This window comes from Triticum urartu, chromosome 7A (genome assembly GCF_056163025.1).
Source record: "Triticum urartu cultivar PI428250 chromosome 7A, HENAU_Tu73, whole genome shotgun sequence".
In the NCBI taxonomy this organism is placed as follows: Eukaryota; Viridiplantae; Streptophyta; class Magnoliopsida; order Poales; family Poaceae; genus Triticum; species Triticum urartu.
The window spans coordinates 640,935,640-640,948,721 of NC_141879.1; the positions used below are offsets into that span (position 1 = coordinate 640,935,640).

At 48.7% G+C, this 13,082-nt stretch overlaps 1 protein-coding gene across 1 annotated transcript; it reads left to right on the forward strand.

Moving 5' to 3' along the window:
* The first annotated feature begins 9,592 nt into the window (after positions 1–9,592).
* LOC125531607 (uncharacterized) lies at positions 9,593–10,942 on the forward strand. The gene has a single exon (XM_048695945.1). It carries the CDS (start codon positions 9,593–9,595, stop codon positions 10,940–10,942), a length of 1,350 nt encoding a protein of 449 aa, XP_048551902.1.
* The last annotated feature ends 2,140 nt before the right edge of the window (positions 10,943–13,082 follow it).

Sequence of the window (13,082 nt, forward strand, 5' to 3'; positions counted from 1 at the left end):
CGTGCGTTGTTACTTTCTAAACTCTTTTTATCAAATCTAGAACATGATAGCATCTTGAACTGAACCAACATCAAAAGAAAAAGACTACAACTTTGAAGACCACATCGATCAGCTTATCCTATCAACACAAATTACACACATATTCTCCCTAAACCACCCCAATCAAACACTTTTCAGAAGCTAAGTTGCATTGCACACCCATGAGCCATGACTTATAAACACAATTACTAGAGCAGCAGAGAAATTCGTCCATAATTTGTGCTAGGTATGACGCGCTGGAGGTTCGGAGCAAGTCCGGGAGCGCCAAGATCTCCTACGGTAGCAACAAAAGAACACGTTTGCCCTTACCTTGTTCAACGACAACGGTTGGGGCAGCCGAGCAGCCTGCGGTAGCTGGTGCGACCCAGCGGAGCGAGTGTGGAGATCACAGGGAGCGACGGGGAAACGGAGGGGGGTGGAGGGGTCGAGCGCCGTCGCGCCCTGCTTCCGCGGCTCGCCGGCCCAGTGTTGAAGCAGATTCCGCCCGCCGCCTTGCCTCTCGCCTCGCATGGTGGAGCTCGAGCGGAGAGGCGCTGCGGGTTTCTAGGGTTACGAGGGCTGGGAAGAACAGAGGGTCAGCGTCTCAGGAGCGGCGAAGGTGAGGGAGGGGGACGTGGAGAGGAGTTCACCGTGGTTCCGGGGACGAGCTCGAGGAGGCAGGGGTGCAGTGAAGACGATGAATCCGTCGATGGCGTCGCGGTGGCCGGAGGTAGAGGACGAGGTGGGGGCGGCAGAGCCCGGGAGCGAGGTCGCCGGTGGGTGGGGGTGCCAGCGAGGGGTGAGATGCAAAAGGATTGGGGAGAAGGACGACCGGGGGGTCGTCTTGGATAATTTAGTGGGGGGGGGGGGTTAGCAATGGCGCACCTTTTAGGGGTGCGCCATAAACACCGTGATAGCAATGGCGCACCTTCTCCTGGTGCGCCATTACTAACTTTTTTGGATTTTTAGTTGCATGTAATATTTTTTTAGAAAATGACCATAAATTTTAAAATGTTACGATATAAGTAGTTATTACTAATTTTCAAATACTTGCATTGCAAAACTTTTGTGAATTGGTAAAACATTTATGAATATGGAAAAATATCATCAAATTTGTGCTCTATATTCATGAATTCAAAAAGTGCCCATGAAATTTAAAAATATTCGTGAGTTCAAAAAATATTAACAAATTCAATACTTTTTGTGAGTTAGAAAAATGTTCGCATTTTCAAAAAATGTTTGCAAATTTAAGCAGGAAAAGGAACACTGGAAAATAAAATACCAGAATAAACATAAATAAAAATTGGTATATCAATGGCGCACCTTCTAGGGGTGTGCCGTAAACACCGCGATAGCAATGGCGCACCTTCTCCTGGTGCACCATTACTAACTTTTTTTTATTTTACCAGAATAAACATAAATAAAAACAATTAAAATACCAGAAAAAACACAAAGAAGCCCAAGGTGCCTGTAAATGATGATTTGCAACAAAACAAGAGGGAGAAGAACAAAAATTTCAAATCCAAGAAGAAGGTGGTCGATACTTCAACTTGGTGATACATGAAGTTACAAAAGGAAGGTAAGTACAGACAACATTAATCCCCACTGTTTTGAACAAAAGAGGTTACTGGATAGAGGACTAGAACAGAAGAAATGCCATTTCCATATGTCAAAATACAATCGAGAAATGAAGACTGCAATTTAAATCATTGTGCAAAGATTTAGAATTAGATGACATGGTTGAAATCAAGTGATACATGTAATAATTTAGTTGCATGTAATAATTGAGCTTGCCACTGACAAACACACACGCGGCCGACACGTCGGGATTCGATCTTAGCTATCTTTTCACAATCTTCTTGCCCTTCTTTTTCGCAAATGGAGTTCTTCTCTTGAACGGGCGTCCTTTAGGTAGGGTGGTCCTGCTTCTTCTTGTGGTGTATGGTACTTCATCGTCGTCGTCATCTTCCATCTTCGGGTCGCCGTACTTGTCGAAGTCTTGCTCATGGGCGACTCCATCCATTCTGATGATCTTCCTTTTGCCTCTCCTCACGACAACACGACTGGGCTTTGACGGGTCAGTAATGAAGAAGCATTGGTCCACTTGGGAAGCCAGTACCCATGGCTCATTTTTCGCGGTGACGTTTGCGCCCGTGGTCTTGGATTTGGCTTCAGGTATAACCATTGTGGTGAAGTACCGGTCTTCTTGCAGGATGCTCTTGGCCCATCTGACACGAAACATCAGGACCTTCTCTCCAGCGTAGCTCAGCTCCCAGATCTCCTCGATCCTTCCGTAGTATATGTCCTTGTCGTTACCGGTGTAGGATTCCATCGTTACCCCGGGGTTCTGATAATCATCGCTCTTCATGTCATTTTCCTCGGTGTAGAATGTGTAGCCGTTGATATCATACGCCTCATAGGTCATCAGGTTGTGCTCAGCGCCCTGTGACAAGGCGAATATGAGTTTTTCTTTCGCGGAAGAATCCTCATGTAAAGGGTACGACAGAAGCTTCTCCTTGAACCAATGCGTGAAACATGAGTTGTGCTCTTTGATTATATCTCTGTCCGTCCTTTGTTGGCCTCGGTCATTGTACCTCTTGTCAATAAAGGTTTTGTGCTCTACCACCCAAGGATCGACCACGTCTATGTGTTGTAGCGCGACTAGGTTTCCTCTTTCAAAGTCGGCGAGTCGACCCTTGAAGTCGACATGCATTTCATGGCAACCCTCGCGGTGACCCCATCCAGCGAGCCTGCCGAGGTGCCTGTTGACGGGCAGACCAACGGGGTTCTCAATGCCTAGATAATTCATGCAATAGGAGATGCACTCTTCGGTCAGAAAGCCCTTGGCTATGCTTCCATCTGGACGTGCCATGTTGCGAACGTATCCTTTGATGACACCATTCATCCTTTCGAACGGCATCATGTTGTGCAGGAACATCTGCCCGAGTTGGATGATATCCTCCACGATATGGACCAGTAGTTGCACCATAACGTCGAAGAATGCGGGCGGGAAGTAGATCTCAAGCTTGCATAGTATCACCACGATCTCTTCATGTAGCCTTCTGAGTTGCCTCACACCAACCGTCTTCCGAGAGATGATGTCAAAAAAGTTGCATAGGCCAAATAGCGTTTCACGGACGTGTGTGTCCATGATCCCATGGATTGCAACTGGAAGTATCTGCGTCATCAGCACGTGACAGCTGTGAGACTTCATCCCGCTGAATTTCTGCTTCTCTGTGTCTAGGTATCTGCTTATGTTCCCCACATAACCGTAAGGAAGTTTTACTCCTACGAGGCAGGTGAAAAACTGCTCGATCTCCTCCTGACTTAGAGTGAAGAAAGCGGGAGGGCAGTCATTTCCGATCTTCTTGGCCTGTTTGCCTTTGCGACGACTTTCTGTGTCCTTCACCACATCATCATCATTAGCATGAAGCTCCTCCCTGATGCCCATTGATTTCAAGTCTGCCCTTGCTTTCGCCCCATCTTTCGTCCTCTCTGGCATGTTGAGTAGGGTACCAAGCAGACTCTTGCACACGTTCTTCGTGATATGCATGACATCAAGGCTGTGAGGCACACGGAGGATCTTCCAGTACGGCAAGTCCCAGAAAACAGACCTCGTTTTCCATACCTTTAGCAACGGCTCTGGCGCCTTTCGCTTCTTTCCCGGCGGTGGGCACTCTTTCCAATTTTTCAACAGCTCGTCTATTTCCTCGCCGCTCCTCGTACGCGAGCGTCTTCGGGGTTCGGTTTCACCATCAAAAAGATCCTTGCATTTTCTCCATGAGTCATCGTCGCAAAGTCACCTTCGATGTCCCATGAACACAGTTTTCGAAGACCCGGGATCTCTATCTAGTTGGTGATACGTTGTGTCATCCAAGCACCTGACACATGCAAAAAAATCCGTGGACCACCTGCCCCGCGACATATCCGTAACCGAGATAGTCGTGCACCGTCGTGAGCAGTGCGGCTCTCATAGGGAAATATTCTTTGTCTGCGGCGTCCCATGTATTGGCTGGCATTTTCCACAACGTGTCTAGCTCCTCTTTCAGCAACCCCAGATACAGATTGATGTCGTTCCCTGGTTGTTTTGGCCCTTCAATTAGCATACTCATGTGAATGTACTTCCTCTTGATACACAACCAAGGGGGAAGGTTGTACATCCACACAAACACAGGCCAGGTGCTATGTGTGCTTCTCTGGCTGCCAAACGGATTGACTCCATCGGTGCTCGCGCCCAGCACGATGTTCCTTGGATCGTCCCCAAATTATGGGTGTTCAAAGTTCAACGCTTGCCACTGGCTCGCATCCTTAGGGTGACTCAACATCTTGACTTTTTTATTTATCTCCGGATCATTTCCATCATCTTCTCGCTTCTTCTCCTCCCTATCCGCGTGCCAACACAGGAGCTTTGCTAGCTTAGGGTCCGCGAAATACCGCTGCAGACAAGGAGTGATCGGAAAGTACCACACCACTTTTTGAGGAGCTTTCTTCCTCTTCTTGTATCGAGTGACGCCGCACACTGGACATATGGTAGACTTCGCGTGCTCGTCCCAATAAATGATGCAATCGTTCATGCACACATGGTATTTCACGTGCGGTAAATCCAGAGGACACATGATTTTCTTCGCCTCCTCGAAACTGGTCGAGCACTTGTTCCCCTTAGGAAGACGTTCGTGCCAGAATGACATGTTCTCGTCGAAGCATGCGTCGGTCATTTTGTGTTTTACCTTCATCTCCAGAGCCATGAGCATTACTTTTAGGGGGGTATCCTCGGGCCTGCATCCTTCATACAATGGAGTAACCGCGTCTATCTCCAGTTGATCCAGCTTGGCTTTCTCTCGGGCGGCAGCTCTTGCGTTACTCGTCTGCTTGAGAAGCAGCTCTTGAATATGAGGGTCCTGCACCCAGCCCATCGAAGGTCCATCGTCGTCTACTCCGGCATCTTCATCTTCATGATCATGCCCTTCGTCTCGATCTTCCTCATCGTCATGTCCGGCAACTTCTACATGATGACTGTGTCCTGCATCTACTTCGTGATCATGTCCTGGAGATTCTTCGTCTTCTTGCCCGCCCTCGCCGCGGTTATCTTGCTGCCATTCCTTATTTTTGCCCGGCCCCCATGGACGACTTCATAATCATCTTCATCACCTTGCCACCAATAGCCATCCATGAAACCACGCAAGAGCAGGTGGTCCCGCACCTGTCCGGAATCCGGGTCCATAAGGCTCTTCAGCTTGCATCTTCGACACGGACATCTTACCTCCGTCTCGTTCTTTTGAAGCATCTCGGCCTTCGCGGAGCTCAAAAACCTATTCACGATGCCTTCGGTCATCGTGCGGACCATGGTCGCCTGTGGGGTAGAGCAAAACGATATTTTAGAACCAAAAAAAATTGGCATGACTTTGCCTAAAAATAGAACAAAAAAGAATGCAGAGTGCCAAATTCTCGCCGAAACGGAAATGAATCAACATTCCGGTAAAATATTGGCAAGTATCACATTTCAAATACCGGTACCTGCAAACACAAACATATGCAACACTACAAACATACGTAGATCTAGGCCATAAAAAGTGTGTACGTTATTGGAGGGAGAAAAAAGTAGATCTAGAACATAAAGAAAGCTTTCCCCTTACCTACCTATCAAAAAAGGAAATTTAACCACTTAATTTGGGTGAATCTATGGTGCAAATGAGGTGAGGAGGAGGAGGCAGCCGAGACCAAGCTTGGTAGAGGTGGAGAGAATGAAGTGGGGAAAGTGAGTGTGGTAGGTGGCTATCAAAAATATCTAGCTGCTCCCAGGTTACCAATGGTGCACCACCTAAGAATGCGCCATTGGTAACCAGGGTTACTAATGGCGCACCTGGTGTGTGGTGTGCCATTACTAGTAGGGTCTGCTAGTCAGCCCTGCCAATCCCAATGAATGCAATGAGTTGGAACTGTCGAGGGCATGGGAACCTGTTGACAGTCCGAGAGCTTCGCAAGATCGTGAAGCAAGAAGGGCCCTCCCTACTCTTTGTGATGGAAACAAAGATCAGGGGAAAGAGAGTGGAAAGTTTGCAAAATCTTCTAGGTTTTGCAGGTTGTTTTGTTGTGGATAGTAATGGATTAAGTGGTGGCATTGGCATTAGATGTGAGAGTCAGGAAGAAGGATGGTGATCTACCCCCTGGCGTTTCAATGGTTTTTACGGAGAACCCAGAACTGAAAATAGACATCATAGTTGGGAATTCTTGCGTACACTGCATGCAGTCCAGCATGAGAGTTGGCTCTGCATGGGTGACTTCAACGAGACAATGTTCGCAGATAAGCACTTCAGTTCACATGAGAGGCCGGAGTGGCAAATGCGTGCTTTTCATGAAGTTACTGATCATTGCTCCTTTCAAGATCTTGGATGGAGAGGGGTTCCATACACATGGGGTAACCGACAACAAGGGCAAGCAAATGTTAAGGCCAGGCTTGACAGAGCCCTTGCAAATGGCGGCTTTCTCAGCATGTTTGCTTATTCCAGTGTGAAACACATTAGTTCGACAAAGTCAGATCATTTTTATGTACTAGCGGAACTACGAAGGGAGCAACCCAGTGCTTGGCTCCGGGGCCAACGATCCTTCCGCTACGAAAATGTTTGGCAGTCTCATAGTGACTACGATGATTTGATTAAGAAAACATCGCAATCGGGGGCTGGCCATGGAGGGCTCGAGGGTGTACTCAAAGCTCTCACTTCAGTTCAAGATACACTTGGCTCATGGGGGGATCGAGAGTTCGGAAATATTTCCAAAAGAGTGAACAAACTACAGAAGCGTTTGGAACAGTTGTGTGTGTCCTTGATCAGTCGAGGACCATGCAATGAAGAGCGCGCAGTGGCAGCTCAGCTCAGGGAAACTTTGCGCCAAGAGGATATTTGGCTCAAACAACGATCAAGAGTGTTTTGGCTTCATAAAGGAGATCGCAATACTAAATACTTCCAAGCTCAGGCTGCTCAACGGATGAGGACCAACCGTATTTCCTCGCTGGAACGGTCTGATGGGTCGACTTGCAGCGAACCCGCCGAGATACAAACATAAATTATGGATTTTTATCAAAACATGTATACTTCGCAGGGGTACAATGATATGTCAGAATTGTTAGCCTTCGTTCCACAAAGAGTCACCGATACTATGAATGAGAATCTTCTCAAAGATTACACTGTGGTGGAGGCCTCTCGACGTTGGATGGATCAAACTTAATACTGACGAGGCTATTAGTACTGAACATCATTCTGGAGGAGGCGGTGGTGTTGCTTGTTCTTACCTAGCCTTCGTTGAGGCTTGGAGTAAGCCGTTTGTCGGGATATCTGATCCACTGATCGCCAAAGCTTTAGCTCTTCGGCAGGGCATAATCTTTGCACATCTCCGGGGTTTCTCACATATGGTGATGGAAGTGGACTGTCTGGAGATTGGTAACCTCTGGTCTACGCGCAACAATGCTTGATCCATTGTAGCGTCTATCTTAGATGAAATAGCGGAGAAGTCGTCTAGTTTTATTTCCTTCTCTGTTAGACATGTCCTAAGGGATGCCAATAGTTCGGCAGATATCTGTGCTAAGCACGCGTGTACCTTGTCGGTCTCCGAGTGCTGGCTAGAGGAATGTCCGAATTTCTTAGTTAGCAGCCTTTGTGCTGATTGTAACAGGACCTTATTAAAGCAATAAAGCTCCCCAATGTTTTGAGGCAAAAAAAAGTACAAGCAAGAGAAGAAAAAAATCCGGCAACTGCATAACGATGCACACGAGAAAAGGTAAGACAACGTGGCCAGGCCAGCCCATAAAAAAGACAACACATAAACAGTTTTAGATAAAACAAAAACGAAATCACTAATTAAGGCGTATTCGTTGCAAAGAACACTCCACTTTCCTAGGTCACGACAAGTGGCACACATGCAGCACGCCACTTGTCGCAACCTGAGACTTTTCCCTTTTTTCGTAGATCCATTTATTTAAAACATTTTATCTCTTAAACCGTGCGTCCAAATTTCGAACCGTTTTCACCATTGGATTTCTCGCGTCCAGATCTTTAAAACTAGATCCCATGTTGATAGGTTTTGACGAACTTTTTTTCACGAAAAAAACCGGACGAAAAAAATCGGGTGAAAAAACCGAACTGGGAGCACGGTTTTTTTCCTTTCCGAAAAAGGCACGCCCATGCCTCTCGCGAAATCACAACCGTGCCTCTCGTGAAAGCAAAACCGTGACTCTCGTGGAAGGGAAAAAAAACAGAAAACGTGTTTTTTTTCGTTTCCAAGAGGCACGGCCGTGACTCTCGCGAAGGCACAACCGTGCCTCTCGCGAAAGCAAAACCGTGACTCTCGCGAAAGAAAAAAAAATAATAAACGCGTATTTTTCTCCCTTTCCTAGAGTCACGGCCGTGACTTTTGCGAAAGCACAACCGTGCCTCTCACGGAAGCAAAACCGTGACTCTCACGAAAGAAAAAAAAACAAAAAAACGTGTTTTGTTTTTCCCTTTCCTAGAGGCACGGTCGTGACTTTCGCGAAAGCACAACCGCGCCTCTCGCGGAAGCAAAACCGTGACTCTCACGAAAGGAAAAAAACAGAAAACGCGTTTTGTTTTTACTTCTCCGAGAGGCACGGCCGTGACTCTCGCAAAAGCACAACCGTGCCTCTCGCGGAAGCAAAACCGTGACTCACGAAAGAAGAAAAAACAGAAAACGTGTTTTTTTCGTTTCCGAAAGGCACGGCCGTGACTCTCGCTAAAGCACAACCATGCCTCTCGTGGAAGCAAAATCGTGACTTTCGCGAAAGGAAAATAAAAAAAAACGCGTTTTTTTCGCGCCAAAATTTTTTTTTTGATCGAAACGCTAAGAAAGACCGGGGGAAAACCAAAACGTCGAAAAAACCCGAAAAAAAAACGTTTAAAAAGCCGAAAACGCGTGCGAAAAAATAAAAAAAAAATCCGAAGGAAGCATCCAGATCCCGACACGTGGCGAATGGCTGAGAGCGCGCCAAGTGACGCTGATCGTTGCGAGGCTTCCGAAAGAGCGCTCTTTAACTAGTTGCTCCCAAACAAAAAGGTTCCCTAAAAAAAGATAAAACAAAAACGTCTGGGCTGTAATGGTGATGTCAGAAGTCTGACTGAGACTAGACAGCCTCAAATTATTTTTGCCGCATGGCGGATGTGTTTAAATCGCTGCAACATTTTCTACAAGGTTCGCCGGAAGAAATTGTACGATTCAACTGCAAATTTTTGTTGAGCACTTTGAATTTGTCTGCTACCACACCACGATCGGACGAACTAAAGCTTGATTTAGATGGGATCGGACGGCCGGGGAGGCAGCCGAGTTTTTTCCCGACCGCCCAACAGACGCCCTAAAAAGCAATGGGATCCACAGAAATGGCCTCCGAGTAGTCCAAACTGTAGTCGCAAGTATGATTTCAATGATTTGGAGATTGATTAGCGGCTTAATCAATCCGACTCCGGATTGGCAAGTAACTGGGCTAAATTGATCCATATAAGCAGAGGAGCTAAACGCTTTGCTTAACGCGAGTTTACGACGGGTAATCTCGATTACACCGCGGCAATTTGACATGGCGATGACCCTCTGGTCCGTGGACGTTAAGAGCGGCGAGACCGTGTGGTCCGGGCGCGTGCTGGAAAGCCGCCGCGGCGCGGTCACCGGCGTCTCCCTCGTCGGCCCGCCGAGCGACGGGAGCGTCGTCGTGGAAGCCTACGTCAAGAACGCCAGCGGGGACCACGCGTTCACACTCGCGTGGCTGTCCTCCGAGAGGCCCCGCGCGGAGCTGCCATGCCCGGTTCTGGTGATGGACTCCGATTTCTTCTGCTCTCGCGTGATGCGGCGGGGAGGCGGCCCCGCTGGCGATGAGGCTGTCGCCGTTCGGATTGATGGTCACTGTAACGATCATCCGCCGCTGTCGCTGTGGGAGGAGTTGGAGGATGAAGATGACGAGGCCGAGGATGAATACTCGGTTGATTCGGAAGACGACGACGATGACAGCAACAGCGAGGAGGAGGAGAGCGACGGCGAGAACGACGGACAAGCGACCAGCGCCGACGATGACGTGACGCTAAGCATGCTACAGACACTGCACCGTAGGAAGTACGGCCCCGAGGGGCAATTCGTTGGAGGTTCGGCGCCGCGGTTCGCCTGCGCCGGGAGCACAGTCGGCGTCATGCGGGTCGCCGCCGTGGAGAGCCAAGGCGGAGACGACAGCAAGCAGATCTTGGTGCTATACCGCTACACACGCTTCAGGGCATCACCGGACGGCGTGGAACGGCGAGGGTGGCCGACGGAGCACCAGCTCCGGTTCATCGCCACCGGCGACCACGCGGCGAGGTCGCTGGCGTGGGCCGGATCGTCTCTGGCCCTGCTGATATACCCCGGTTTCTTCAGCGAGAAGCTTGAGAAGAACAAGCAGCTTGAGGAGAGCAGGAAGCTCCGGGAGCTATGGTCTAGCTTGACGTCGCAGGTGAGCGTCCCGCCGGGAGCAAGACGCATTGAGGTGTTCGTGGACGTCGGCAACCTCCAGCGGGCGGAATACACGCCGGAGAGCATGGGGCACATGTACGCCGCGCTGGAGAGCATGGTGGCGGGCGCGTGGCCCGAGCGCTTCATCGGCATGGAGTTGCACTTGCCGGAGCCGGTACGGTGCGGCGCGAAAGGCGAATTAGCCGACGATGACGATAGCGGCAGAAACGCAGAGGAGCGGCCGGCAAAGCGGAGGAGGGTAGACGTCGCTGGGGAGGATTGCCCCGTCTGCTTGCAGCTGCTGGAGGTGGAGGGCGACGACCTCGCCGCGTGGCCCGGGTGCAGCAAGCCGCATGTATTCCATGGCGCGTGCTTGGAGCGCGCCCTCGTGGAGAGCGTCCGGTGCCCGATGTGCAGGCACAAGCTGTACATGGAGCCCAAGCTAGAGTGATAGACCCAACTCCCAAGCATGGGCTTCCCATGGTTGTACTAAGAAGTTTGTGGAGTGTATCATTCCCTTGTAGCTATAGTTAGCTTTCTTTAGATTTGCTCGTGTTTCTTTGGAGGATAGCACTCATTCAACTGATTGATGATGTAAGTTCATCCATCGATGAATTGCTTGAGATGTATTTTGTATGAACATCATTGTAATTGTTACTTTTTAACGGAAAAACTTTATATCTATTCATCAACTGTTAAGATAGTAGAAAGAACACTAGAAGTAAAAATTACATCCAGGTCCGCCGACCACCTAGATACGACTACAAGCACTGGAGCGAGCCGAAGGCGCACCACCATCATCGCCCCTCCCTTGTCGGAGCCGGGCAAACCTTGTTACATTAGACAGCCCGGAAGTCGTCGTGTTAAGGTCCAACAGGATCAACGCACCAGGATAGCAACCGCTGTCGATGAAAAGAAGTATAGATTAGAAGGATCCAAACGTTAGAGACACGAACGTAGATGAACGAAGATCGGGTCCAAGTGGATCCACCGAAGAAAAACGCCGACCGAATCATGTGAGATCCATCAGAGACACACCGTCACATGCCCTCCGATAATACTAGACACACCGCCGGGATGGGGGCTAAGTGGGGAGAATCTTATTGCATCTTCAGGAAGCAACCGTCGTCTCGCCTTCCTGATCAGGACACAAACCCTAACGAAATTCAAGAAAACAAAGGAGCCCTCCCGTGGCTACCGCCGGGATCCACCGCGCCTTCATGTAATGGCTTTAATGGAAGGAAAATGTGTTTGTTCAAATCCTCAATTGTGTGCCTACTGTTTTTCTAATTATTAGTGAAATGGTTATCGTCGAAGTTGCTTTCATCTCCTTCAAGTTGTCTACTTATTTTCCAGTGACTATTGTTGTCAAGATGAATGATTTAATGCGTAAAAAAAGCACCCCCAACACAATTTTCATATATATGACTCCCAAATCCTAGAGTTACATTTCATTACTTGCGTCGAAATGGAATTGACACAAATTTTAGGTTGGACTTGACCGATTGTTTTGTCGAGCATGGTTGATCTGGTGGTTTTTGAATGGTTATTTTCTAACGAAACCTTGTCAAGATGGCAGGGTGCTTCTACAATTTAATTAAGAAGAAGAGAGTGGCCCAGTTTATAGGGAAGACTATGCTGAAAACCACACAATTGCATGATTGATTAGGGAATAACCATGTAAAAATCCTGACAACTAGCACAAACAACCACAAAACCGAAAACTAGACTCCACCACCAGACGCAAAACCAACGACCGAGGGCCACAAGGACCCAGGGTAGAGGTGAAGAAGCTCTTCAACAATGCCTCCAAAGATGTAAATGGCGCTCACGGGTGTCAATGTCACCGACACCAACCCCGTCAAGACAATGTTTTTGCCAAGAGCTCCGCACACCCCCATCCCACCCAACTCCTTGGGAGGGGATCCAGCCACGCCAGCAGCCACCACAACCTAGATCCAGCCAAACACGATCTAGTGTCGGCTGGACTCTTCCGCTAATGACCCAACCAAACATTTCTCCCACTATTAGGGAAACGCTTATAGGTAGAACATCAGTAGTAGTGCGTGAAAATAACCGGCGTTGCTGCTAATTAGCAATAGCGTTGGGCTTGGACAGCGGTACAAGTGATGCCTTAGTAGTAGCGCTGGAACTACAAGCCACGCTATTGTTAAGTGGGACCCAGCGAGCCCACCGACGCTAGCTGTAGTAGTAGCTCCGCGCAAAATACAGCGCTACTGCTAAGATTTTAGTAGTAGCGCGAGCTATGACAACACCACTACTACTATTGGGCCCGCCTTAGTAGTAGCGCTGCCCAAAATACAGCGCTACTGCTAGGCATGGCTGGTGCCACCTTTTAACCCATCCCCTCTCCCCCTCCCCCTTCCTCCCCCCTTTGCCCTCTCCCCTCCTTTCCCATCTCCCCTCTTTAAGTTACTTCTCCACCATTATTGCCCTTCTTCTCTCTTCCTTCTATCTCTCTTCTCTCCTCATTAATGCCCCCATCCACCATAATTCTCCTCCATAAATGGCATCTCTTCTCTATCTTCCTCATTTATTTGGTTCTCCCTTCTTCCATACATACATACATA